This window comes from Puma concolor, chromosome B4 (assembly GCF_028749965.1).
Source record: "Puma concolor isolate L17-30 chromosome B4, mPumCon1.1.hap2, whole genome shotgun sequence".
Classification (NCBI taxonomy): domain Eukaryota; kingdom Metazoa; phylum Chordata; class Mammalia; order Carnivora; family Felidae; genus Puma; species Puma concolor.
In genome coordinates this window covers 123,079,381-123,104,450 of record NC_141673.1, presented here as the reverse complement: position 1 = coordinate 123,104,450, position 25,070 = coordinate 123,079,381, and the positions used below count along the sequence as shown (strand labels likewise).

Here is a 25,070-nt window from a genome sequence, read left to right as displayed (position 1 = left end):
TCTTAACTTTGTTTCTTAGCAGATAAAGCATTTTTTTTTCTTTTTTAAAACTCCCTGGCTGTTCTTACCATTTTCTTGTTATTGTTGGTTCTTAATGATAAGTAGTTTGATTGTGATGTGGATTTGTGGATTTTTCTTCATGTTTCTTGCGCTTGGAGTTAGTTGATCAGTAGTAGATTTTATAGTTTTCATCAAATTTTATAATTTTTTTCCTGCTTCTTCACATTTTTTCCCTCCTACTTTCCTTTGGGTACTCCAGTGACATAGGCTGCTTAATCTTGTCCCACAGCTCACTGATTCATCCCTGTACCACCAAACTCCCTTTTAAAGTCTTCATTCCCTTCTGTGCTTCATTTTTGATAGTTCCTGTGCTTTGTTCTTAGACTTGTGTGTGTGAAAAATTTGTGGCTTTTATCAGACACTTGAATACTACATAATTAAAAAAATATTTTAGCCAGCATTATTACATTGGATCATGTTGGTAGAAGACATACAACTGTTGGTTGTTTCTTTTCCCTCTGCCTCTTTCTCCCAAAGGTGGATTACAGGCAACCAATGTTTTGAAAATATCTGTTTTTTTGGTTAGCCTGTTACAGAATCATTGTTGACTTGTGAGTCTAATTTAAAATTTTTTGAAGTTGGATGTATTTTTGGCTCCAGTGAATACTGTTTAGTAGGTATACCAATTGCATCTTATCTGAGGACTAACAATTGTAGCTAGCCATAAAACAAAAAAATCACACATGTTCTAAATATTTAAAAGATTAATTAAGTTGTGATTATGTAAATCACAACATAAACCGAAATATGTATGCATTTCCTTAGAGACTCTCAATAAGACCAAATATGCAGTTTTATCTCCAGTGGAAAAGGGGGAAAAAAAAGACCGTATTTTATTCAGACAAGTTCCAAATGAAGTAGTTTGTATTTTATGGGTTAATTTACATGGAAGATGTGTATTTTTAAGCACTAGAATTGCTCTCAGAGCAGTGAGATGCCATGCAACGAGAGTTATTTAGGTTGAGAAACTAAGGAAAGAGTAGATTTGTGGCATTAGGTTACTCCTTGTGTCTCAGCTCCTCCCCACTGCCCTCTCTTACTTCTTTTCCACTTCTTGATTTTGATTAGATTGTGTATTTGTAATGGAATTCCACCATTCCATATTATTTAAACTGTGTATTATGGAACAGATACGCCTTTTTTTTTTTTTAATTAAAAAAAATTTTTTAAATGTTTGTTTTTGAGAGAGAGAGAGCACAAGCAGGAGAGGGGCAGAGAGGGAGAGGGAGACACAGAATCCAAAGCAGGCTCCAGGCCTCGAGCTGTCTGTAAAGAACCTGACACGGGGCTCAAACTCGCGAACTGTGAGATCATGACCTGAGCTGAAGTTGGATGCTTAACCAGCTGAGCCACCCAGGTGCCCCTGGAACAGATACTCTTGAATTAACTTAGAAAGGTGGAGTTAAGGTGGAGATTTCTTTTTGAGTAAAATCATACAGATTTTTCCCTCTTGTTGTTATGTGTAATTTTTAAAAAGAGCTGTTAGAATCTTTAGCTAAAGTTTTATATTTTTCTTGTTAAAACATCTGATATTTCGGGGGGCACCTGGGTGGCTCAGTTGGTTGAGCATCCAACTTTGGCTCAGGTCATGATCTCACAGTTCCTGGATTTGAGCCCCACGTTGGGCTTTGCACTGTGACAGCGTGGAGCCTACTTGGATTCTCTGTCTCACTCTGTCTGTCCCTACCCTGTTCACATGCACTGTCTCTCAAAAATATATAATAACTAAAAATTTTCTTAAATCTTTGATAATTTTTAAAACTTAGAAATAACTTTTTAAAAAAGAAAATGTTATGGGAGCGCCTTTAGTCGGTTAGGCATTTGACTTCAGCTCAGGTCATGATCTCGTGCTCTGTGAGTTCAAGCCCCGGGTTGGGCTCTGTGCTGGCTGCTCAGAGCCTGGAGCCTGCTTCAGATTCTGTGTCTCTCCCTCTCTCTGCCCCTCCTATGCTCATGCTCATGCTCTGTCTCTGTCTGTCTCTCAATAATAAAAAAAAAACGTTTAAAAAGAAATGTTACGATTTTGTTTAGTATGACTTTTGTCAGTGAAATTTGCTTAATTTGTATTCATTGCTTTCTTTGTAATACCTTTTCTTCCATGTGGCATATTTTCATTGGGTTTATGGACATATTTATACTTCAAGGGTAAGCAAGGATATTCTATTAAATGAGTGGGAAAATTGACCAACGCTAGTTTAGGTTGGTATGTGGAAATAGTATTTTTTGTGTTTGGTTCTCCACCCAGTTTTTTCTTCTTTGCTTATTTGGTACATGGTCAAAGTACATGAATGAAGAACATCACTGTGTTCTCTTTAGATGACTTTTAAACTTCATTAGGCTTGTATGTGAATGGGATGGAGAACCTCAACTCGTTATTAGAAAAAAGTATTTGAAAAGTAAAGTAGGTGGTTCCCAAAGTGACCCTGCCCAGCATGGAAACATTCATGTTTCTAAAGTAATCCATGAAGTTTGTTTTTGTAAGTTTATTTATTTATTTTGAGAGAGAGTATGCAAGCAGGAGAGGGGCGGGTCGGGGGGATGGGGAGAGAGAGAATCCCAAACAGGCTCCGCACTGGCAGCACGGAGCCAGATGCGGGGTTTGAACTCATTGACCAGGAGATTGTGATCTGAGCTGCAGTCACATGCTTGACCAACTGAGCCACCTAGCCCTCCCCCCCACCTTTTAAAGTTTATTTATTTATTTTGAGAGTGTGCAAGCAGGAGAAGGGTGGAGAGAGAAAGCATCCCAAGCAGGCTCCTCGCTGCCAGCACAGAGCCTGACGCGGGCCTCAGACTCACGGACCGTGAGATCTTGACCTGAGCCGAAGTTGGACATAAAGCAATCCATGAAGTTTAATAAGCCTAAACATGATTGACTTTCTCCTAAAACTTACTCTGGGACCTTTCTTTCTCATTTGTGGAGTCTCTGTTATTAGAATAGTGATTGGTTTGTTTTTATGAGATAACGTCTCTTGTACTTGATGAAAATCTGTTTGACAGTGTGATGATGTGGAGTGAGGACAATATCAAGAGGCAAGTAGCAGACAAGTAGTAGTGAAGAATGTTTGATTTGCAGAGCATTTGAAGTCTTCTTTCTTTCTGCATTTTGAACGTTGATTTTGCTACAAATGCCGACTATTTTGACACCTGATTTTAGCATCCCTTTCTTGTTTTTCACATTTATCTGATGGTTTGTATTGAGTGGTTTGTATTACAGCAGAGATTTTATTTTTTTTTAATTAATTAATTTATTTCATGTTTGTTTATTTTTGAGAGAGAGAGAGAGCACAAGCGAGCAAGCATGCAGAGGAGGGGCAGAGAGAGAGGGAGACACGGAATCTGAAGCAGGCTCCACGCTCTGGGCTGTCAGCACAGAGCCTGATGCAGGGGCTCTAACACACGAACTGTGAGATCATGACCTGAGCCAAAGTCAGATGCTTAACTGACCCAGGCGCCCCTGCATCAGAGATTTTAGATAGATGATTCAGAAAAATATTTATTCATTTATTTATTCAGCAGAAATTTAGGGCTGTTTGTCTTTCAGGCATTTAGTGAACGTAAACAGGGACAACAAAAATCCTGACCCATTGGACTTACAAACCTTATACTTCTTTTTTCTTTTTTAAATGTTTATTTATTTATTTTGTTAGAGCGTGAGCAGGGGAGGAGCAGGTGTGGGGAGAGAATCCCAAGTAGGCTCTATGCTGTCAGTGTAGAGCCTGACGTGGGGCTTGATCCTATGAACTGTGAGCTCATGACTTGGCCTGAAATCAAGAGTTGGGTGCTCAACGGACTTAGCCACCCAGGCACCCCAAACCTTTTAGTTTGAAGCATGCTGATTAATATACATCTGTTAGAACACGTTCTCACCTTTCATAGTCATTTAATTTACTATTATTTGCATATACCTTGTCTTACAAATGATTGTTAAACTAATTGGAAATGATTGGAAACTAATTGTTTAGACAGGTCTTTATTTTGTATTTTTCCTAAACATATCTAGATCATGGGGGTGATTACAGATCCGTTTTAGGGTATATAATACTTTCTTTCAATTTTTTTTTAATGTTTATTTATTTTCGGGGAGGCGAGGAAGAGGGAGAGATGGAGAGAAAGAATCCCAAGTAGGCTCCATGCTCAGTGCAGAACCCCATGCCAGGCACATTCCTACGACCTTGAGATCATGACCTGAGCTAAAATTAAGAGTTGGACGCTTCACTGAATAAGCTACCCAGGCACCCCAATACTTTTAATTTTTAAAAATCTTAACTGCAAAGTATAACAGTTCCTTCATCTTAATACTTGGAAGAAATGGTTTGTGTTTTAAAGGCTTTAATCTTTCTGTTTTGGAAGGTAGCCTTCACCTGAATTAAAGATTCTTGCTCTGACCTGTGCTGAAGCCTTATAATCTCATGGATCTACTCTCTAATGAATTTGTAGCACTTTATTTCTTGCTCATTGTTGCCTTTGTGCTGAACGTTAAAGCTGATGGTAATTTCATGACTAGGAAGTAGTTTTTTCTTATTGAAAATTGTGTTGCTTGAGAAGCAAGTACCTTCAATACTAAAACTGTGTTGCTGAAGAACTATAACTAATATGTACTTTAACTTATTGTTGCAATTTATAAATATTTGCAATAGACTAAAATAATTGTTTTCATGTGATTTTCTTAGGTGGTCTCACTTTATTTATTTTTATTTTTTTTAAATTTTTTTTTTTTCAACGTTTATTTATTTTTGGGACAGAGGGAGACAGAGCATGAACGGGGGAGGGGCAGAAAGAGAGGGAGACACAGAATCGGAAACAGGCTCCAGGCTCTGAGCCATCAGCCCAGAGCCTGACACGGGGCTCGAACTCACGGACCGCGAGATCGTGACCTGGCTGAAGTCGGATGCTTAACCGACTGCGCCACCCAGGCGCCCCAGGTGGTCTCACTTTATAACTGAAACTTTAATATGTTTATCTTAGAAGCTGAACAATTATTTATTATTATTAATATGCCTCTCCCTCCGCCCACCTATAGCTAAAATCTAATCTGTTCTTTTTTTCTTTCAACTTCCTTTCTCAATCAAAATGTTAGACTTATACAAGCACTAGCAGCAACTCTATATCTGGATCATTGAAGCGTTTGGAAGATACTGCAGCTCGATTTACAAATGCAAACTTCCAGGAAGTCTCTGCGCACACAACTAGTGGAAAAGATGTTTCAGAGGCTAGAGGGTCAGAGGGAAAAGGGAAGAAATCTTCAGCTCACAGCTCAGGTCAAAGGGGAAGAAAGCCTGGTGGCCGAAATCCAGGAACGACTGTGTCAGCAGCTAGTCCTTTCCAGCAAGGTATTAATTATGATGTTTTAGTTAACATAATTGTTCTTGCGATGATCAGTAGCAGTTAAGTTTTGTAAAATAATTTATTTTTTCTTTATAACTAATGGATAATTGGAGATTATTTTACGAATAGTTGCTGTAGTGAGATTACTTAAGACTAGTCTTCCTTGTTAAAATGTTTCTGGGACCTTTTATGTTATGACATGTGCTTCCAAAGCTGAATTGTAAATTTTAATGTTTAAATAGATGTGGAATAAAGTTTAAGTTTGGGGAGAAAAAAGAATAAAAGCTGGAGTTTTCCTTTCTGCTCTATAGAACAGTCTTTGTTTTTAATAAATTGTTATCATTTATCTTTCCTAATTAAACACTAGAATAGTTAAAGCATATATTTTTAGTAAGTAAACAAATACTGGGTAATTTGTAGGGAACCTAAATAGTTCTCAGAAAATAGTAGCTGTTGATTATTAATGCATTTATTACAAAGTTTGAAGTTTAAAGTAGAATTTTGCTAAGTTTGCATATTCTTTTAGTAAGGCTACTATAACAAGATGCCCATTTCATTTTGAATTTTAGTTTAACAACATTATTTTTCAGTATGTCTCAAAGAAATGCATGGAATATATTTATACTGAAAAAATAATCTGTTCCTTAACTAAAATTCAAAATTAACTGGGCATGTTGTATTCTATATGATAACCCTATTTTATGGAGAACAGAATAACGCAGCTAAACTTTACAATCCATTAACCCTATGTTCTAGGTTTTTATCTTGTGTTAATCTTTAAGAAATTTTTTTTAATGTTTGTTTATTTTTGAGAGAGAGAGAAGGCGCGCACGCGCGCAAGCAGGGGAGGGGCAGAGAGAGAGTGAGACACAGAATCCGAAGCAGGCTCCAGGCTCCAGCCCCAAGCTGTCAGCACAGAGCCCAGCGCGGGGCTCGAACCCATGAGCGATGAGATCATGACCTGAGATGAAGTTGGATGCCTAAGTGACTGAGTGACCCAGGCGCCCCTATTTTGTGTTAATTTTTAACTTGAACATAAATATTTTGAGAAATATAAATGTTAAAAACTGTTGGAGATAAATGTATTAGTGAAGTGTACAATATATATATACCTCCTTCCCCCAGTTTTTGCCCCCTAGGAATAAACGAGAGGGGACAAGTTGTCTTTTTCTTTACTTTCAGCTTTTGCTGTTAATAAAAATTTGAATATGTAGAGAGACGGCTAAGTGCTGATCTTTCATTAAAAAGTTTATTTTATTTATTTATTTATTTATTTATTTTAATTTTTTTTTTTTTTAACGTTTATTTATTTTTTTGGGACAGAGAGAGACAGAGCATGAACGGGGGAGGGGCAGAGAGAGAGGGAGACACAGAATCAGAAACAGGCTCCAGGCTCTGAGCCATCAGCCCAGAGCCCGACGCGGGGCTCGAACTCACGGACCGCGAGATCGTGACCTGGCTGAAGTCGGCCACTTAACCGACTGCGCCACCCAGGCTCCCCAAAAAGTTTATATATTTTAAAGTAAATTATTTTGGGCTTCAGGATTTTCAAGTCCTAGATTTTTTTTTTTTTAATTTTTGCCATATATTACAAAAAATTCAGACAAGTAGAAAAAGAAATAAAATGCCAAACCTGCTGTTTTAGTTTAATACATTTACTTTATATTTGTTGTTATTTTTATTCCACTGTGGGAAATAAGTAGTAAAACCTTAATTATTTTTAATGTAACTATTTACATTTTGAATGTGATATTAGCGAATTCAGTTATCTCTTTTCTATTATTTTCCACTGTTAAAAATTGCATTTTTTGGTTTTTAATCTTTGAAGTACTAATCCATTTAGAAAAGAAACACCTCATTTTCTTGAAGTTTATAATGTTGAAGAGTCTTTTCCTGCCTCTGTTGAGACATGGTAGAATGATGTTATGTTTTCATATCTGAGGTAATATTCAATAAAAGTTTTAAAAGTTGAAATTTAAAGATAGGGTATTTAAGATGCTTGGTTTTATTTTTTTCATTGTGGGCAATATGTGAATTTTAGAAAATATATGTTAAAGTATTGCATATACTAAATGTTTGAAAGTATTTGCTACACTGTAGTGAGCTTTTAACACCAGCTGTAAAAACAAAAATGTGTGGAAAAAAGACAGATGGTGACAGATCAGAATGGATAATAAAGAATTTCTTTATAGTTGCTAATTAAGTGGCAAATTAGTTATCCTTAAATGATTGATGTAATGTAAATGGCTTCTTAATATGTATGTTTTTCTATACAGATATAACTTGAAAATGCTCACATAGGTACAAATAATTTTGTAAGTGAATAAAATGGATATTCTCTTCAAAGAGTTAAATTTTAGACCTATTAATGTTCTTCCTTTATAAGCCATTTCAGAAGAGCTTAAGATTTAAAATTCAAAACCTTGAAACTTTAGTTAAAAAGAAATTCTTGTGTGTGTGGGAAAATACTGTTGTAAATATTTAGGTGGATTTATGTGTGATTATATTTTAATGTGCTCTGCAATAAAATTTAACCCTTAGCTTGAAATTTCCCTTCCATTCTGATGCAACACTTTATTTTGAGCTTTTGTTTTTAAGACATTAATTAAAATATGATACAGTGTAAGTTTTATGAAACGTTATTAGATGTGTGGTCACAACTGAGTCTGGTGAGCCTAGAGACAGTTTGGTGAATTGGGATGGTGGACCAAACTATTGTTTCATCCCAGCCATATTGTTTTTCTGCCAAGTAACTAAGAACCTTTATTTTACAATGGCATAGTGGGCTACTAATGTTCTTTAAAGAGTGAGGAGAGAAAAAGCAGTTGTGAAAGGGATTCCTTAGGGTGCCTCTCTTATGATTTTACTTTCATAAAAGCAATCGCACAGTGTTAGTGGCTGATTTCTTTATGCAGCTGCAGAGGAAGTGGACTGGGAGAATGTAAGGTACATAGATTAGGGTTCCATGTGATCATTATTATTTTATCAAGTCCATGTTTTGGTGGGGTAGATGAACTGAATAGCAATACTCACTAACACTGTCTTGAAGTTAAAACTCGGAACTTAAAATCTAAGCAACGTCTTCTGGTTCTGGGTGTGTGTTGGGAACATTTAAATCTTCAGTAATTGAAAAAGAGGAAGTTCTCCCAGTTATTCAGATTAACAGTAGTAGTCTTGTCAAACTCTCTTTGAGAATTGCTGTTCTTCAGTCCTTCCTCCAGCATACACAGGTATTTGGGGAAACACTGAGGAATGTTGCCATAGCAAAAGGTAGGTCGAATAAAGCACATCTTTTATCTTGGTCATTGTAGAAGTAATAGCTTACAATTTAAGAGTTAATACTCAGTTTAATAACTATGAAATGACAAATATTTTTTAAAGAAAGTTTTATAGATAAACTTGATTTCATAATCACCTTTTTTAAACTCTACTTTGTTACATAGTGTTGTCCTAAGTTTTATAGTTAGTTTTTTCTTCTCCATCTCTTTTTGATGATTGTATCATTTCTATTGCTCATGGGAACTTTTGCATCCAATTTTTTTCTTTTCCTATCCCCCCCCCCCCTTTTTTATTTTACTACAGGCAGTTTTTCAGGAACTCCAGGCAGTGTAAAATCATCTTCGGGAAGTTCAGTACAGTCTCCCCAGGATTTCTTGAGCTTTACAGACTCAGATCTGCGTAATGACAGTTATACTCACTCCCAACAGTCATCATCAACCAAAGATGTACATAAAGGAGAGTCTGGAAGCCAGGAAGGGGGGGTAAATAGTTTTAGTTCCATAATGGGTCTCCCTTCGACCTCAGCTGTTATTTCACAGCCTAAAAGCTTTGAAAATTCACCTGGAGATTTGGGTAATTCCAGCCTTCCTACAGCAGGATATAAACGGGCTCAAACTTCTGGCATAGAAGAAGAAACTGTAAAGGAAAAGAAAAGAAAAGGAAGTAAACAAAGTAAGCATGGGCCTGGTAGACCTAAAGGAAACAAAAATCAAGAGAATGTTTCTCATCTCTCAGTTTCTTCTGCTTCACCAACATCATCGGTAGCATCAGCTGCAGGAAGTGTAACCAGCTCTAGTCTTCAGAAATCTCCTACCTTGCTCAGGAATGGAAGTTTACAAAGTCTTAGTGTTGGCTCGTCTCCAGTTGGTTCAGGTAGGGATTTGGGCCCCCCCCCCTTTTTTTTTTTTACTTATGCCCCCGTCCCCTTTCTTGTACCCCAAAAGGGAAATTAAGCTATTATTATGTTAATACTTTGAGTTGCTGAATGACATTTACTTGTCTGAATGAAAAGAAAATTGTGTTATGTAAGATCTTAGTTCGGTATTTGGACAAGATGTTTGGCACTAATCTGATAGTTTGCTTAACTAAAAATAGGCTGAATAGTTTATTTATTGGTCATTCAGTTCTTTTTTTTTTTTTTTTTTTTTTTTTTTTTTTTTTTTAAATTTTTTTTTTTTCAACGTTTATTTATTTTTGGGACAGGGAGAGACAGAGCATGAACGGGGGAGGGGCAGAGAGAGAGGGAGACACAGAATTGGAAACAGGCTCCAGGCTCTGAGCCATCAGCCCAGAGCCCGACGCGGGGCTCGAACTCACAGACCGCGAGATCGTGACCTGGCTGAAGTCGGACGCTTAACCGACTGCGCCACCCAGGCGCCCCAGGTCATTCAGTTCTTATGAAATACCTGGAATTAATTTCCCATTTTTGTTTTTGCTTTACTTGCAAGTATTTTAAAACCAACTCAGAATTCACAATTGAGGTGTGAGAGTTTTGCATAGTTTTGCACTGTTTTTGATTGGTGCTTGTTTTGGGGCTTCCGTTCTCTAAAGTTTACATTGTTTTAGTTTTCTCAGTTCCTCACACAAATTCTACTTGAAGTACTCCATCTGGAATATTTTTTAATCAGTAATAAATGATTTGAAAAATGGACTTTAACAGTCATATTTTATTTCAGGAGATATCTGAAATGATTTATGTTCATTTTGTTGTCAAGTATGTTTAGCAGTTTTGTTTTTTTTTTTTTTTTTTTTTACCATTGACTTTACTGTAGTATGAATGAATTTTATATATGTTGTTACATCATTGGGATGCCTGTTTAACCTATACTTTGCATTATGAATATTTTCAGTTCTTACAGATTTTAAGGTTCATGTTTTTAGACAAAAACTTAACAGTTTAGATATTACCTAAATGCCAACATCTGTCTTTTAAATTGTTCTTCAATTTGAGGTAAATGGGAATTTGCTCCCATTCTAAGGGAGTAAAGAGCATATGTAAATGTCAGAAGTGAAAATTATTAACCATAAGTATCCTTTGTGCTAGGGTCTGTTAATGCTTTATGTTTATTATCTTATTTAATCCCTACACAAGTTTTACAAAAGATGGGCTATTTATTTCCCCCTTTTACAGCTGGTAATCCCAAGGCTTAGATAGGTAAAATAAATTGCCCAAGATCACAACGGGCAATCTCGTTCTTTCCGTTTTTCTTAGCCAGCTTCATTGCCACAGTGGATCTGTTTGTTTTTGAGGAATGAGTAGAAACCGTGACAGGGTTGTTTCATTAGAAGCATTAAGGATGGATTTAGAGCATGATTTCTCAATCTTGGCACTGTTGACGTTTTGGCCGGGACAATTCCTTACTGTGCAGTCCTGTCCTGTGCATTGTAGGGCATTTATCAGGATCCCCAGCCTCTACCCACTAGATGCCAGTAGCATCCAAAGTTCCCCTTCACCCCTCCGTAGTGACCATCAAAAAATGTTGGGGGAAGGGTGCAAAATCTAAACCCACTATTTTAGAGGGGAATAATTCAAATTGTAATGAGAAAGAAATCCATTGAAAAAATTTATATTGCACATCTGAATATACATTTTATTTATATGTGTTCTTTTAGACCAAAGGGCTTAGCAGCTAGGATTAACCCCTAGTCACAACAAAATAAATTTAGACAATTTACTTAAAAAATGGAGTTCATACTCATTTTTTAGCAAGAGACATAAGTAATCAGGTGAATAACTTACTGAGAAAATTAAGCCTGAATTTGCTTTTGTGAAGAGATCCTCACTGATTTCCTATATACATAGAAGCATAGTCTGAATATTACTGCATTTCAGAAATTGCATTGATTCGAATAGATGCTGTTTGAAATACACATCCTCAAGTTAATGGAGTTAAATCTCGATTTACATCTCTGAAAAGATTTTCCTACCTGTTACAGATTTAGGGAGATTTTAGCCATGGGAGATTGTGTTCTTTTCACAATAATTACTTTCTGAGGGCAATGTCTGTGGTATATCTATGGGAGAAAAGCATGAATTTGTGCCTTTTTAACCTCACCGTTAGGTAAAGAAATTTAGGGAGAAACTCCCATAAATATTATTTCATTAAAGTAAATGGTGTAAATTTAGACTTGCCAAGATTTTTTTTTTCTTAAAATTGTGTTTAAAAATAACTGAAGATTTATGTTTTGTTAAAGCTATAATCATGGACTAAGATTACTTAAAATGATTTGAGATAATATATCCTTAGTATACATTTTAATAAAAGTTTTATGACTAGATCAGAGCATACCCTTATTGATAAGCTCACTACTAAAAAGTCTATTCCTTACTTAGAAGAACCTGGCTAAATACCAGGGATATTTAGGAATTATGCCCTCTAAATCGTAAGTTAAGAATTGTTAACCGCTGTTGACACATAGTATGTACTACACGATGTCTTTTTGTTTTCTTTTTGTTTTTCAATGTTTATTTTTTTGAGAAAGAGAGAAACAGAGCGAGAGGGGAGGGAGGGGCAGAGAGAAAGGGAGACAGAATCCAAACCAGGCTCCAGGCTCTAAGCTGTCAGCACAGAGCCCAAGGTGGAACTCAAACTCGTGAACTGCGATCATGACCTGAGCCGAAGTCAGGCTGCCTAACCGACTGAGCCAGCCAGGTGCCCCCTACACGTTGTCTAAGCACTTGATAGAAATTGAGTGTTATTACTCATTGTAAAGAAGTGGAAGCAATTTTCACAGCTCTGTATGGTGGAACCATGCATGCATTTTCCTTGATTCGAGAGACCCTCGATTATAATATTCAAGAGGTGTTTACTGATGAAGGTCTAAAACCACACTAGCTAGTATATAGTGTCAGTCATACTTTAAGCAGCGGAATCAGTGAGAAAATTTGAGCCAGTAATTTCACTTGCAAAGTTAAATGTCTTACTAGTATGAAAATGCTAAATTTTCTTTGAACTAATTTTAGATTGAGAAGTTAGTAGTTTTGTAGTTTTAAAACCGGGAAACTTTTTTCCCATATAAGTAAGTAGGAGGGAGAAATGTATACTGTATACTGTGTTATCCAGAATTGTTTTTGCATGATGACCTTTTCAAAAGATTTGTTTGCTCTCACGACAAGTTGATAATTTAGTAATGATGAAGGTGACCTTTGTAAGCACTTGTTGGCTATGCTGTTAGACTATAACATGCTCTATATAATCCTAGCTTCATGGGGCAAGGGGGTCTGTTTGTCATGTTCATCGCTGTCTCCTCACTGCCAGCACAGTGCTTTGTATATAATAGATTGTAAACATATTTTTTTTTAAATGAATGAATACTATTAGTAATTACCGAGAATACGTCATGTGGTTAGTAGTACCTGTGTGATTTTTAACTTCTAAGTGTTTATAGCCAGGTTGCAAGTGAAATTATTTATTTATTTATCATATAGTATTACAGACCAGTTTAGGATGTGTTAATGAAGTTGGAAAAGACCATAGAGAAGTTGGGATTTGAATTACACTTCGGAGTAGGCAGAGAAATGCCCACAGCAGTATCAGAAAAGAAAGTAAAGTTGTATTTGAAGGATAAACCTAATTGAAACAAGAAACTTGTGTTTGTGGGATAGGTGGAGGTAATGTGGACTAAGTAGGACAGGATGAGTTTGTGGGAAGTTGAAGGTCAGGCCGAAGAAATCCAACTTCCAGGCTGGTCTTAGAATAGACATCCTGGACTTAATTCTGGCAACTTCCTGTTAAAAGAACTTCATTGACAGAAAAAAATACATTGCTTCCATCAGCTTGCGGTAATCGTTAATGTCCTATATTTGAAAGCACCTAACAGTTTCCAAAGAACTCTTAATTAGTATCTTACTTGTTCCTAAGAACAACCTTGTGAAATAGGGCAGCTGCTATTATCGTTGTTGTATTTTCTCTGATTTTACCACAACTAGGATATATAGCAGAAGTAGAATCAGATCCTTGTAATGTGATTGTCTTAAAATTGTTAGAAGCATTGACTTAATAGTAATCAAAGTTTTATCATGACATATTCAAATTATAGTAGCATGTATGTAGCAAAATATTTCTTCTAGGAACTTCAGATCCTGTCAGAGTAGAAATCCAGAAAATATCTGTAAGCTCCTTGTCTGATCAAGGGTTTGGATTGTAAGATTTTTATTGTAAGTTGAAGTACATCTTGATAAGTGATTTACTGTTATAGTGACTTGTACAAAATGGGAAATCAGTGTGTTGTTTTAAGTGGCTACTAAAGGTTGTAAGTTTGGGTGTATAGATTATGTTAAGCCTTTTTTTTTTTTTTTTTTAATGTTTTTATTTTATTTTTGAGAGAGACAGACACTGTGAGTGGGGGGAGGGTCAGAGAGAGGAGGAGACACACAATCTGAAGCAGGCTTCAGGCTCTGAGCTGTCAGCAGAGACCCCGATGCAGGGCTGGAACTCACGGACAGTGAGGTCATGACCTGAGCTGAAGTCGGACACCCAACCGACCAAGCCACCCAGGTGCCCCTGTGTTAACCTTTTTTTTTTCCTATATGTATTCTAGACAAGTAGAGCTTTTGAAACATTGAAAATTAATACAGCATGTGGAAAAGTTGACCTGTTGTATTTGTCCTTTTTTCCTATTTATCTTAACCACATTGCAAGAGTTTGTGATTTACTAAAGTGAAAGTTAACATTTTTTTCTTCATAAAAGTTAACATCTCATTTGAGAAAATTCTGGTTTTCATTAAATGATAAGTAGTTGATGGTTTAGCATTAACTTATTTTCTTTGAGCATCCTTTCAAAGTTTCTCTGTTTTTTATTTTATTTTTGAATTGTATTTATTTTTAAAGTTTATTTATTTATTTTGAGAGAGCAGGAGCGGGGGGGCGGGGTGAGAGAGAGAGAGAGAGAGAGAGAGAGAGAGAGAGAGAGAGAGAATGAATCCCAAGCAGGCACCACGCTGTCCACGGAAAGCCTGATGTGGGGCTCGAACTCATGAACTGTGAGATCATGACCTGAGCCAAAACCGAGAGTTGGTTACTTAACTGACCTAGCCACCCGGGTGCCCCCTCCCCCCTGTTTTTAAAAATCTTAGTCTCTAGTTCTTTAATATGACGCTGCCATAGCTTTGCAAGTTAAGGTACTTGAAATGTATTTTAGTGATGGAATTCTTTAGTGGTGATAAATGCTGTAAAAGGAGATTCTAGGAAGGCAGTTGTTTGATTCTGACCTTGAGTACTTAGTCATGAAGTCTTGAGGTTTCATGGAGATGAGTTATTAATATGAATAGATCACTTTAAGAGAAGTTTGTTCTTGTGGCGCCTGTGTGGCTCAGTCAGGTAAGTGGACGACTTTGGCTCAGGTCAAGATCTTGCGGTTCACGAGTTTGAGCCCCGTGTCCGGCTTTGCGCTGACAGCTCAGAGCCTGGAGCCTGCTTCGGATTCTGTGTCTCCTTCTCTCTCTGCCCCTCCCTCACGCTCTGTCTGTCTCTCAAAAATTAATCAATAAATAAAACATTAAAAATTTTAAAAGAAAAAAGTTTGTTCTGACTTCTACTGAAAAGTGAAGGTTATGAAAGTTTAACTTGAGCCCATGTAACTATGAATGGGTTTGTGTTAAATATATGCTTATTTATGTTATATCCTACTTAGGTTACTAAAATGAAATTGAGAAGTCTTTTCCTGGTAAAATATTTTAATTAGGAATAGTCTGATTCTGTAAACAAGGGAATCATAAAGATACAAATAATCTAATAAATTCACAAGAGTAGACTTAACAGTTTTTGAACATACTTCAAACCCATCTTAATGACTCAAGTTCATGGTTTTATATATATTGATTATGTTGGGTCATAAACGAAAATCATAGGATATTGGATGCTGCTAAGACCAGAATATACCTTGAAATTTGCTTCCTCAGAAAATCCTCTGATTTTTGTTTTCGTCTTTGATGATTTGAAAATTTGCTGGCCCTGTACCATGTAGGTCTTTTTGCAAAAGTACCAGATCAAAGGCCAGAATAGCCGTATTCTGTTTATTTCCCCCCCCAGAGAAAATCCTTTTGGTGCTATGAGTGTCCTTTGGTTCTTTTTCTGCACCATTCCAGACAACTACCATTTCTCTATAATTTACCATTTCAATCTTTTCAGTAGCCCTCACTCTCTTTTTTTAAATCTCACTTGAATTTGTTAATGAGCATTAAAGATGTCAAATTCTTCCACCATGTCTCAGTTTTTGAGTATCATCTGGAAAGGACTTCATTAAACTCATCAGAAGTTTGGTTTTTCAACAGTAGCTAATGTGAAGGTTTTTTTCCTTTTTTTAAAAAACATTAGAACGATTAAAAGTGAGTGCTCGCTTGCCTCTGCCTTGCTTTGTCTTTCTTATTTCAAGTTATTTGGAGGGTGCCCATAATTGGACTTGACTTCTGAGATATGCATATGTGTAGATGTGTGAGTGATGGTTGCCTAGAAGACTCCGTTGTACACATGATTCCTAGAAGTCATATTTTTGGTTAAGTAATTCCAGAGAATTTCCAGATATTCTTTTTAAAAAAGCCCAACTGTGTTATCCACAGAGGAATACCTGTTGTTTCCCTGGTTAGCAGGCCAGGTCCTTTGAGTCACAGACTTAGTCCTGTGTCAGTTAGCTTTTCCTTTGGAATGCCATACAGAAATTTATTTTTCATTTTCTCAGGAGCTTTTGCTTTTAGCAGTGTTTCATTGCCTTGTCATCCTCTGCTTGTTCTCTTCATTTGGGTGGAGCAGAAGAATAAGAGTGATGGCTTATTCATTCATTATCGCCATCAAAAATGAAAGAAAAGTACAAGAAAGTAAGCTGGGTGTAGTTTTGACAAGTTTTATATTAAAATCATAGATTTCTGCTCATATATAAACTAATTTTTTGTACTTGAATTGTAATGTCTAATTGACCACAGAATTCAGATGTTTTTGACAAATTGTTCTCGTCTAATGAATTATATAAAACACATTAGTTTATCACATTGCTGACTATACTCCCTCTTATTATGAATCCATTTTTTTTTACACGCTTGTTTCACAGATTAATTTGTAAGCCCTTATGTCTTTTCCTCTTTTTTTTAAAAGGTTTTTTAATGTTGGGGCGCCTAGGTGGCTCATTTGGTTAAGCGTCCGACTTTGGCTCAGGTCATGATCACAAGGTTTGTGAATTCAAGCCCCGTGTCAGGCTTTGTGCTAACAGCTCAGAGCCTGGGGCCTGCTTTGGATTCTGTGTCTCCCTCTTTCTCTCTGCTCATCCCATGCTCATGCTCTGTCTCTCTCTGTATCTCAATAATAAATAAACATTTAAAAATTAAAAAAAAATTGTTTTTAATGTTTATTTATCCTAGAGAGAGAGACAGAGAGAGAGACAGAGACAGAGTGTGAGTGGGGGAGGGGCAGAGAGAGACAGAGACGCAGAATCAGATACAGGCTCCAGGCTCTGACCTGTCAGCACAGAGCCCGACATGGGACTCAAACCCGCGAACCGTGAGATCATGACCTTACCCTAAATTGGCCAGCTGAACCACCCAGGCGCCCCTTTTCCTCATTCTTTGTATACACATGCACGTGTACACATTCCCGCACTATCCCATCAAAGAGTTGTGAGAATTCCATCGTGTTTGGTCCTTCTTCCCATCACATTATCACATGCCAGATACTGGTTTATAATTTCTATTCCCACACTTCTGTTTGCCCTTCTCAGCTAGACTTTGAGGTGAATGTTTCCTTGTTTTTCTGGCCTATTTTCTTTTTCTACCCTCGAATCACTGGCAACTTCTCCTGATTCCTTTCTCCTCCCTCCCAACAGAAATTTCCATGCAGTATCGGCATGATGGAGCTTGTCCAACAGCTAGTAAGTTGTCGAACTGGGTTGGTAACCCAGGCTTTTTGACTTCTACTTTAGTGTTTTTTTTTCCTATTATATAATGCCACCCCTGAACCTCTTTAAGTTTTAATTTTCCATAATGCAGTTGGTTCTTAATTGGGTTTTTTTTTCTCCTACAGAGGTATCTTAACTTGCTGCTTGTCTTGTGGTCAGGATCCATATTAGTCCAATTGCGACCAAATTTTAAGTATTGTTGGCTTTTTAATATGGTGTTTCTTGTGACTTCTGTTCCCTGTTGAAGTAATATTTTTAGAATTTGGTTCCCACTAATCTTAATGTTAATATAATTTTTTAATATTTGTATGTTGACATTAGATAGAATTCTTGCTTTGACCTCTATATATGTCGAGACTATTATACTGAAGTCTAGGAAATGAGAATTTTTGATTGGGTTAGATGATAAAATGAAGTTTTTCTTTATAATAAATACTGCTGAGTGTAGAATTTGTTGTGATCGATTTACCTTTACAGAATTGAATCCTACAGATACTTTAGCAAGAAAGACATTACACAGACTATGAAACATCTTTTTAAAAGTAATTTTATATATGTATTATTAAGAAAATTTGTCACTATTATGACAATATATCTAACATATTAAGTTTATTAGGTGATAGATTGACAAATGAAATACAATATTTAGAAATTTATACCATATAAAAACTGAGCCAAACTTACAGTTTTAATGATTCAAACAATGATACATGATACTTACTGAGATTTTATTATACTGTTTCAGTCTATGCCTATGTATTTCTTTTGTGTGTTTGAGAATGATCTTAACCTGAAGTCCTTTTTTCCTTACTTAAAAGCTTTCTCAGAGTTGCTGAATGCAATACACAATGGTAAGTTTTATTAGAATCTTCTCTAGTGGTTCATTTATCACAAAGGTTGCCTTTTATAGAGAACCTGGGTTGAAAGCTTGCATGTTGTATTGATACAATGAAACCCAGCTCTGCAGTGAGGCAATTGTTCAGCCCCTCAGTGAGAACTTTCTGTAGATTGCCTACAGGAGGATGCTAGGTCAATATAGTTCATCGGTTTCGCTTTTATTGTCTCTCTCTGGAACGCAAAATGATAATAGTGTTGTTCTAACTTTATGAAACTCTTTTTTTCTATTTTTGTAAATAGTTTTTCTAGTTCTTTTGAGCTCTCTTGTGGCAGTGCAGTTAGTAATTGGTACTTAGGTCAAGAATTAGCTGCTTCTTCCACAACTTGAAATGTGAATTTTGTTGTTGGGATTTAAAAAAGTTACTGTGTAGAATACTTTTACTGCATTGCCCCTATATTTTATATACTGAATAAATGGAAGATAGCCTTTTAAATGATGCTTAATTTGGAACCAGGTTTTTACAGGGGAGCTGCATCTTCTGCAGAATTGGGTTCTAAAATCAGGACATGAGGCAAATGCTAGCTTTTTTCAGTATTGCAGCGTAATTATAATGAGAGTCACGTTTGCAGTAATGTTTGAGTGATTCTTTGGTTTTGAAGAAAATTTAGTGTTCAAAAAAACTCTTTTGAATCTAGTGTCCTCTTTGTTGCTTGTTTTCAGTTATTAACTGACATAACTTACCTGCTCAAGATAGTTTATGTAATTCTAAGAGGTTTTTGAGCACACTTTTATTAACTTCATGAAATCTTGCATATTTTGATAATGTAGCTTAATTTGCAAGTCGCTTTGTGTTGTATTTGGAGTATATTGTCAGATGTTTACAAATCTATAGCAAGAAACCAATGGCATGATGAAAAGGCATAGACATTTGTGTTGATTCTGAGGGTTGGGGTGGTCAGGATGGGAAACCCATTTTACAAATGATCATTTTATTAATGAGTATCTTTATTTATAATCTTTGCTTCCCTGTGTAACCGGAATTGCAGACTCTTAGTGAATTCTCCAGATAACATGGAACTCTTGAACTTTAGGTATCTAGAGGAAAAAGGGATTGGAAGCATTCCTGAAAATAAACTAAATATGTTACTCTTCTTTGGTAGGGAAGCATAAAAACAGAAGAGGTTTAACATCTTTTTCAGTTTGCATAAACTTGGCTGTCTAATTTTGGAATATTAGAGTTTTAGAGACATAAAGAAAGTTTGAAAAGCATATACTTGGAATAATAAGAAAGTAGATTTTGTGGGGAGCGATTGAGAATGAATTGTCACATTAATCCTTTGCCATTGTTGGCCAACAAAGTACTGGAATATGTCAATTTAATGGGACAGTTGTCATGTTTTTCTCTATAGGTGAATGAAATTAATGTCCTGGGATTAATAGAATGAACACAGGTTTTCTTTAAAATTTTGTGTTTCTTTAAAAGATTGTGTTTGAGAGAGAAAACTGTGGTAGTATAGTCAGATATTTGTGTGTTCTTAGTCACATGATTTTGAAACATGAAATAAATAATGTTTTTTTTTTTATATCTTCCTTTATTTTATTTTATATCTAGAAGTTTGTACCTCTTGACCTCCTTCACCCCTTTTGCCTCCTCTCTTGCTTCTGTTTACCTAAGCAACCACCAGTCTGTTTTCTATATTCATGAGCCTGGAGTATTTTGGATTTTGTTTTGTTTTAGATTCCATATTTGAGATCATATAGTATTTATCTTTTTCTTTTCTATCTGACTTAACTTCACTTGGCATAATGCCATCAAGGTCCATCACTTTGTCACAAATGGCAAAATTTTGTTCATTTTTATAGCTAAATAATACTCTGTTGTATGTATATAAAGCACATTTTCATTACTGTTCACCCATTGATGGACATTTAGGTTGTTTCCATGTCTTGGCTATTTGTAAATAATGTTGCAGTGAACATGGGGTGCACGTATTTTCTCAAATTAGTGTTTTCATTTTCTTTGGATAAATATCCAGAAGTGGAATTACTGGATATATGTTCAACTTTTAATGTTTTGAAGAACTTCAAACTTTTCCATAGTGGCTCCACCATTTTACATTCCCACCAACAGTACACAAGGGTTCCCTTTTCTCCGCATCCTATGATTTCTTAACTTTTTGATAATAGCAGTTCTAACAGATGTGAGGTGATAACTCAGTGTGATTTTGATTTGCATTTCCCTGATGATTAGTGATGTTAAGCATCTTTTCATGTGTCTTTTGGCCACCTGTACATTGTCTTTGGAAAAATATCCATCAAAACCAGATGGTTTTAGGATTTTTTTCTTATTGAATTATGTGAGGTTTTTAAAGTATGTTTTGGGGGTGCCTGGTGGCTCAGTCAGTTGAACGGCCCACTCTTGTTTTTGGCTCAAGTCAGGACTGTAAGGTGGTAAGATTGAGCCCCATGCTGGGTTCCATGCTGATTGTGGAACCTGCTTAAGATTCATTCATTCACTCTCTCTCTCTGTCTCCCTCCCTCCTTCCCTCCCTCCCTTTCTTCCTCCCTCTTTCGCTTTCTCTTCCTCCCTCCCTCTTTCACTTTCTTTTAGTTCCTCCCTCCCTCCCTCTCTTCCTCTGCCCCCTCCCTCACTCCCACTGTCTCTCTCTCTCTCTCTCTTAAAAAAAAAACAAACCAACAATACATGGATATTATCAGACATATGATTTGCAAATATTTTCTCCCATTCAGTGCACTGCCTTTTTATTTTGTTGATGGTTTCCTTTGCTGTGCAGTGCCATTTTAGTTTGATGTACTTGAGGGGTTTTTTTGGCTTTGGTCAAATCCAGAATATCATAATTCATGTTAAGGAGCTTACCGCCTATGTTTTCTTCTAGAAGTTTTATGGCTCAGGGTCTTATATTCAAGTCTGCAATCCATTTTGAGTTAATTTTTGTGTACAGTGTAAGGTAGTGGACCAATTTCATTCTTTTGCATGTAGTTCAGTTTTCCCAGCATCATTTATCAGAGACTGTCCTTTCCCCATTGTATATTCTTGGCTCCTTGTAAATAACTTGACTCTACATGCATGTGTTTTTTTCCTGGGCTTTCCATTGTATTCATTGATCTGTGTGTCTGTTCTTATGCTGATATCATATTGTTTTGATTGTTATGGCTTTGTAATGTAGTTTGAAATCAGGGAGCATGAAGGATCCAGCTTTGTTCTTTGTTCTCAAAATTGTTTTGGCTATTCAAGGTCTTTTGTGGTTTCATACAAATTTGGGGTTTATTCTACTTTTGTGAAATACTATTAGAATTTTGATAGGGGATTGCACTGAATCTGTAGAGTGCTTTGAGTAGTATGGACATTTAAACGATACTATTCTGATCCATAAACATGGAATATCTTTCCATTTATTTGTGTCTTCAGTTTGTTTCGTTGATGTCTTCTAGTTCTCAGTATACAGATCTTTCACCCCCTTAATTAAATTTATTCCTAGATATTTTATTTTATTTTATTTTATTTTTATTTATTTAAAAAATTTTTTTTAACGTTTATTTATTTTTAAGACAGAGAGAGACAGAGCATGAACAGGGGAGGGTCAGAGAGAGGGAGACACAGAATCTGAGACAGGCTCCAGGCTCTGAGCTGTCAGCTGTCAGAGCCCGACGCGGGGCTTGAACTCACTGACCGTGAGATCATGACCTGAACCGAAGTTGGCCACTTAACCTACTGAGCCACCCAGGCGCCCCAATATTTTATTTTTTGATGTAATTGTAAATGGGATTGTTTTCTTAATTTCTCTTTCTGGTAGATTGTTTTTAGTGTATAAAAACACAACAGATTTTTGTATGTTGGTTTTTTATCCTGCAACTTTACTGAATTTGTTTATTAGTTCTAACTGGTGGAATCTTTAGGGTTTTCTATAAATAATATGTCATCTGGAAATAGTGACAGTTTTACTTCTTCCATTTCAATTTGGATGGTTTTAATTCCTTCTTCTTGATAGTTGCTCTGGACTTAATATTTTTTATTGCAAAGAGAAGAATAGTAGTGATGCCTGGTGAAGTGGTATTTTAACCTAATGAGGATTTGAGGGAGAAATACCTGGATTTAGTTGGGAAAATCCATGTTTGTGTTCTCTCTCTCTCTCTCACTTTTTTTTTAAGTGTTAGCTTATTTTTTTAAATTGTAAAATACACATAAAATTTGCCGTTTTAACCATTTTTGAGTGTTATATTCACATTGTTGTACAACCAGTCTCCAGGAGTTTTTAATCTTGTAAAACTGGCACTCTGTAGTTATTAAACAACAGCTTTCCTTTTCTCTCTCCACCCTGCCAAGAGCAACTACAGTTCTCTCTGTTTGTATCTATTTGACTGTTCTAGATATGTCATAAGAATAGAATCATACAGTATTTGTCTTTTTGTGAATGGCTTATTTCCCTTAGCAGTAATGCCTTTCAGGTTTATCCATGTAATAGCATGTATCCGAATTTCCTTTTTTAAGGCTAAATAATATTCCATTGTGTGTATATACTGTCATTTTCTTTATTCATTTATCTGTTGAGAGACATTAGATTTCTTCTACCTTTTGATTATTATGAATAAGCTGCTTTGAATGTAGATGTGCAAGTAATCTCTTTGAATCTCCATTTTACCCAGAAATGCAATTGCTAGATCATATGGTAGTTCTGTTTTAAAACAGAGTGTCATACTGGTTTCCACAGTGGGTGCACCATTTTACATTCCTGCCACCAGTGCACAAGGGTTCCAATTTTTCCACATCCTATTATTTTGCTCATTTGTTTGTTTTTTATAGTAACCACACTACTGGGTGTGAGGTGTTAAATGTTAGACTTTACATATTTTATTTCTTTATTAATTGAGTATCAAGCAATAAAAAGCTTGAAACTTGTTAGAGAGGAATAAAAAAAGAATTTATGTTTTATCTTATTCAGTCATTTTCTATGGTCAAACAGTATACGTTTATTATCTTACAGTCTGTAGGTTAGAAGTCTGACATGGACTTGCTGGGTTAAAATCAGGGCATTGGCAGGCTTTGTTCTTTTTTTTTAAGGTAATAGGAGAGAATCTGTTTCCTTACCATTTTCAACTTCTAGAAGCTGCCTGCTTATTTTGCATAACGGCCTCATCCTCTGTCTTGAAAGCCATCAGTGTTGGGTAGAGTCTGTCTTATGCTCATGCCTGTCTGATTCTCAGATTCAAATTTTATGACAACTTGGATGATTTGATTGGGCTCTCTCAGACAGTCTAGGATAATCTGTCTTTCTCAGCGTTCTTAATTTAAATACATTTGTTTAGTCCCTTTTGCTATTTAAGGTAACATACTCACAGGTTTATCTTTGGGGTGGGGGGAGGTATTATCTGCCTACCATATCTGCTTCATGGTTATTTAACTGCCTTATTACAAGTAAGTATTACTGCTTAATCTAACAAGAAGATATAACATGTATAAATATTTATGTACCCAATATAGGAGCAACCAAGTATGTAAAAGAAATATTAATGCCTAACGGGAGAAACAGCAATACAATAATAATAGGGGACTTTAACACCTCATTACATCATTGGATAGATCACTGAAACAGAAAGTCAATAAAGAAATACCAACCGTAAGCAGCACAGTAGACAGGATGGACTTGCACAGATAATTTATAGAACATCCATTTAAAAACACAAGAATGTACATTCTTCTCAAGTGCACATGGAATGTATTCCAGGACATATGATATGTTAAACCATTAAACAAGTCTTAATAAATTTAAGAAGATTGAAATTCTATCACACATCTATTCTGAACACAATGATATGGAACTAGAAATTAATCGCAAGCAGAAAACTGGAACATTCACAAATATGTCAAGATTGAACAACATTGTTACTGAATAATTAATTAATGGGTTAGAGAAAAAAATCAAAAGAGAAATAAAAAGACGCCTTGAGATAAAAATGGAAATGTAACATACCAAAATTATTGGTTGCAGCAAAAACAGTACTAAGAGGAAAGTTCATAGCAATTAATGCCTACCTCAAGAAACAAAAACTGCAATGTAGCTTTATACCTCAAGACACTAGAAAAAGAAAAACAAATGACGTCTTGAGTTCGTAGGAGGGAAATAACGAAAATTAGAACAGAAATAGAGACTTAAAAAGACAATAGAAAAGATCAGTGAAACTAAGATCTGGTTCTTTGAAAAGATAAAGAAGATTGACAAACCTTTTGACTCAATCAAGACAAAAGAGGACTTAAAATCAGAAATGGAAGAGGAGATTACAGCTGATACCACAGAAATACAAAGGGTCATAAGAGAGCACTGTGAACAATTATACATACCAACAAAATGGATAACCTAGAAGAAATGGGTGGATTCCTAGAAGCATATTACCTTCTAAGACTGAATCATGATGAAATGAGAAATCTGAATAGACTGATTACTAGTAATGAAGTTGAATCAGTAATCAAAAACCTCCCAACAAACAAAATTCCGTGATCAGATGGCTACACTGGTGAATTCTACCAGACATTCAAAGAAGAAGTAAGATCAGTCTTTCTCACACTTTTCCAAAAGATAGAAGTGGCAAAACTCTTCCAAACTCATTTTACTAGGCCAGCATTACCCTGATACCAAAACCAGACAAGGGCACCACAAAAAAAGGG

At 36.0% G+C, this 25,070-nt stretch overlaps 1 protein-coding gene and 1 long non-coding RNA gene across 17 annotated transcripts in view; both read left to right on the top strand.

The window, feature by feature from the left end:
- MLLT10 (MLLT10 histone lysine methyltransferase DOT1L cofactor) overlaps positions 1-25,070 on the top strand; it is a 241,101-nt gene that overhangs the window by 160,363 nt on the left and 55,668 nt on the right. For 7 of the 16 annotated variants that reach the window (XM_086714783.1, XM_086714788.1, XM_086714785.1 and 4 more), the window contains 4 exons: positions 5,141-5,393; positions 8,971-9,540; positions 17,479-17,523; positions 18,369-18,401. In XM_086714783.1, coding sequence (XP_086570909.1) covers positions 5,141-5,393; positions 8,971-9,540; positions 17,479-17,523; positions 18,369-18,401 — 901 coding nt within the window. The remainder of the gene's footprint in view (positions 1-5,140; positions 5,394-8,970; positions 9,541-17,478; positions 17,524-18,368; positions 18,402-25,070) is intronic. The other 9 variants (XM_086714795.1, XM_086714793.1, XM_086714787.1 and 6 more) reach the window with 5 other exon arrangements.
- On the top strand, positions 9,550-14,261 carry LOC147579480 (uncharacterized). The gene is made up of 2 exons (XR_015253996.1): positions 9,550-9,782; positions 10,051-14,261. It is a non-coding gene; the product is annotated as an uncharacterized LOC147579480 (long non-coding RNA).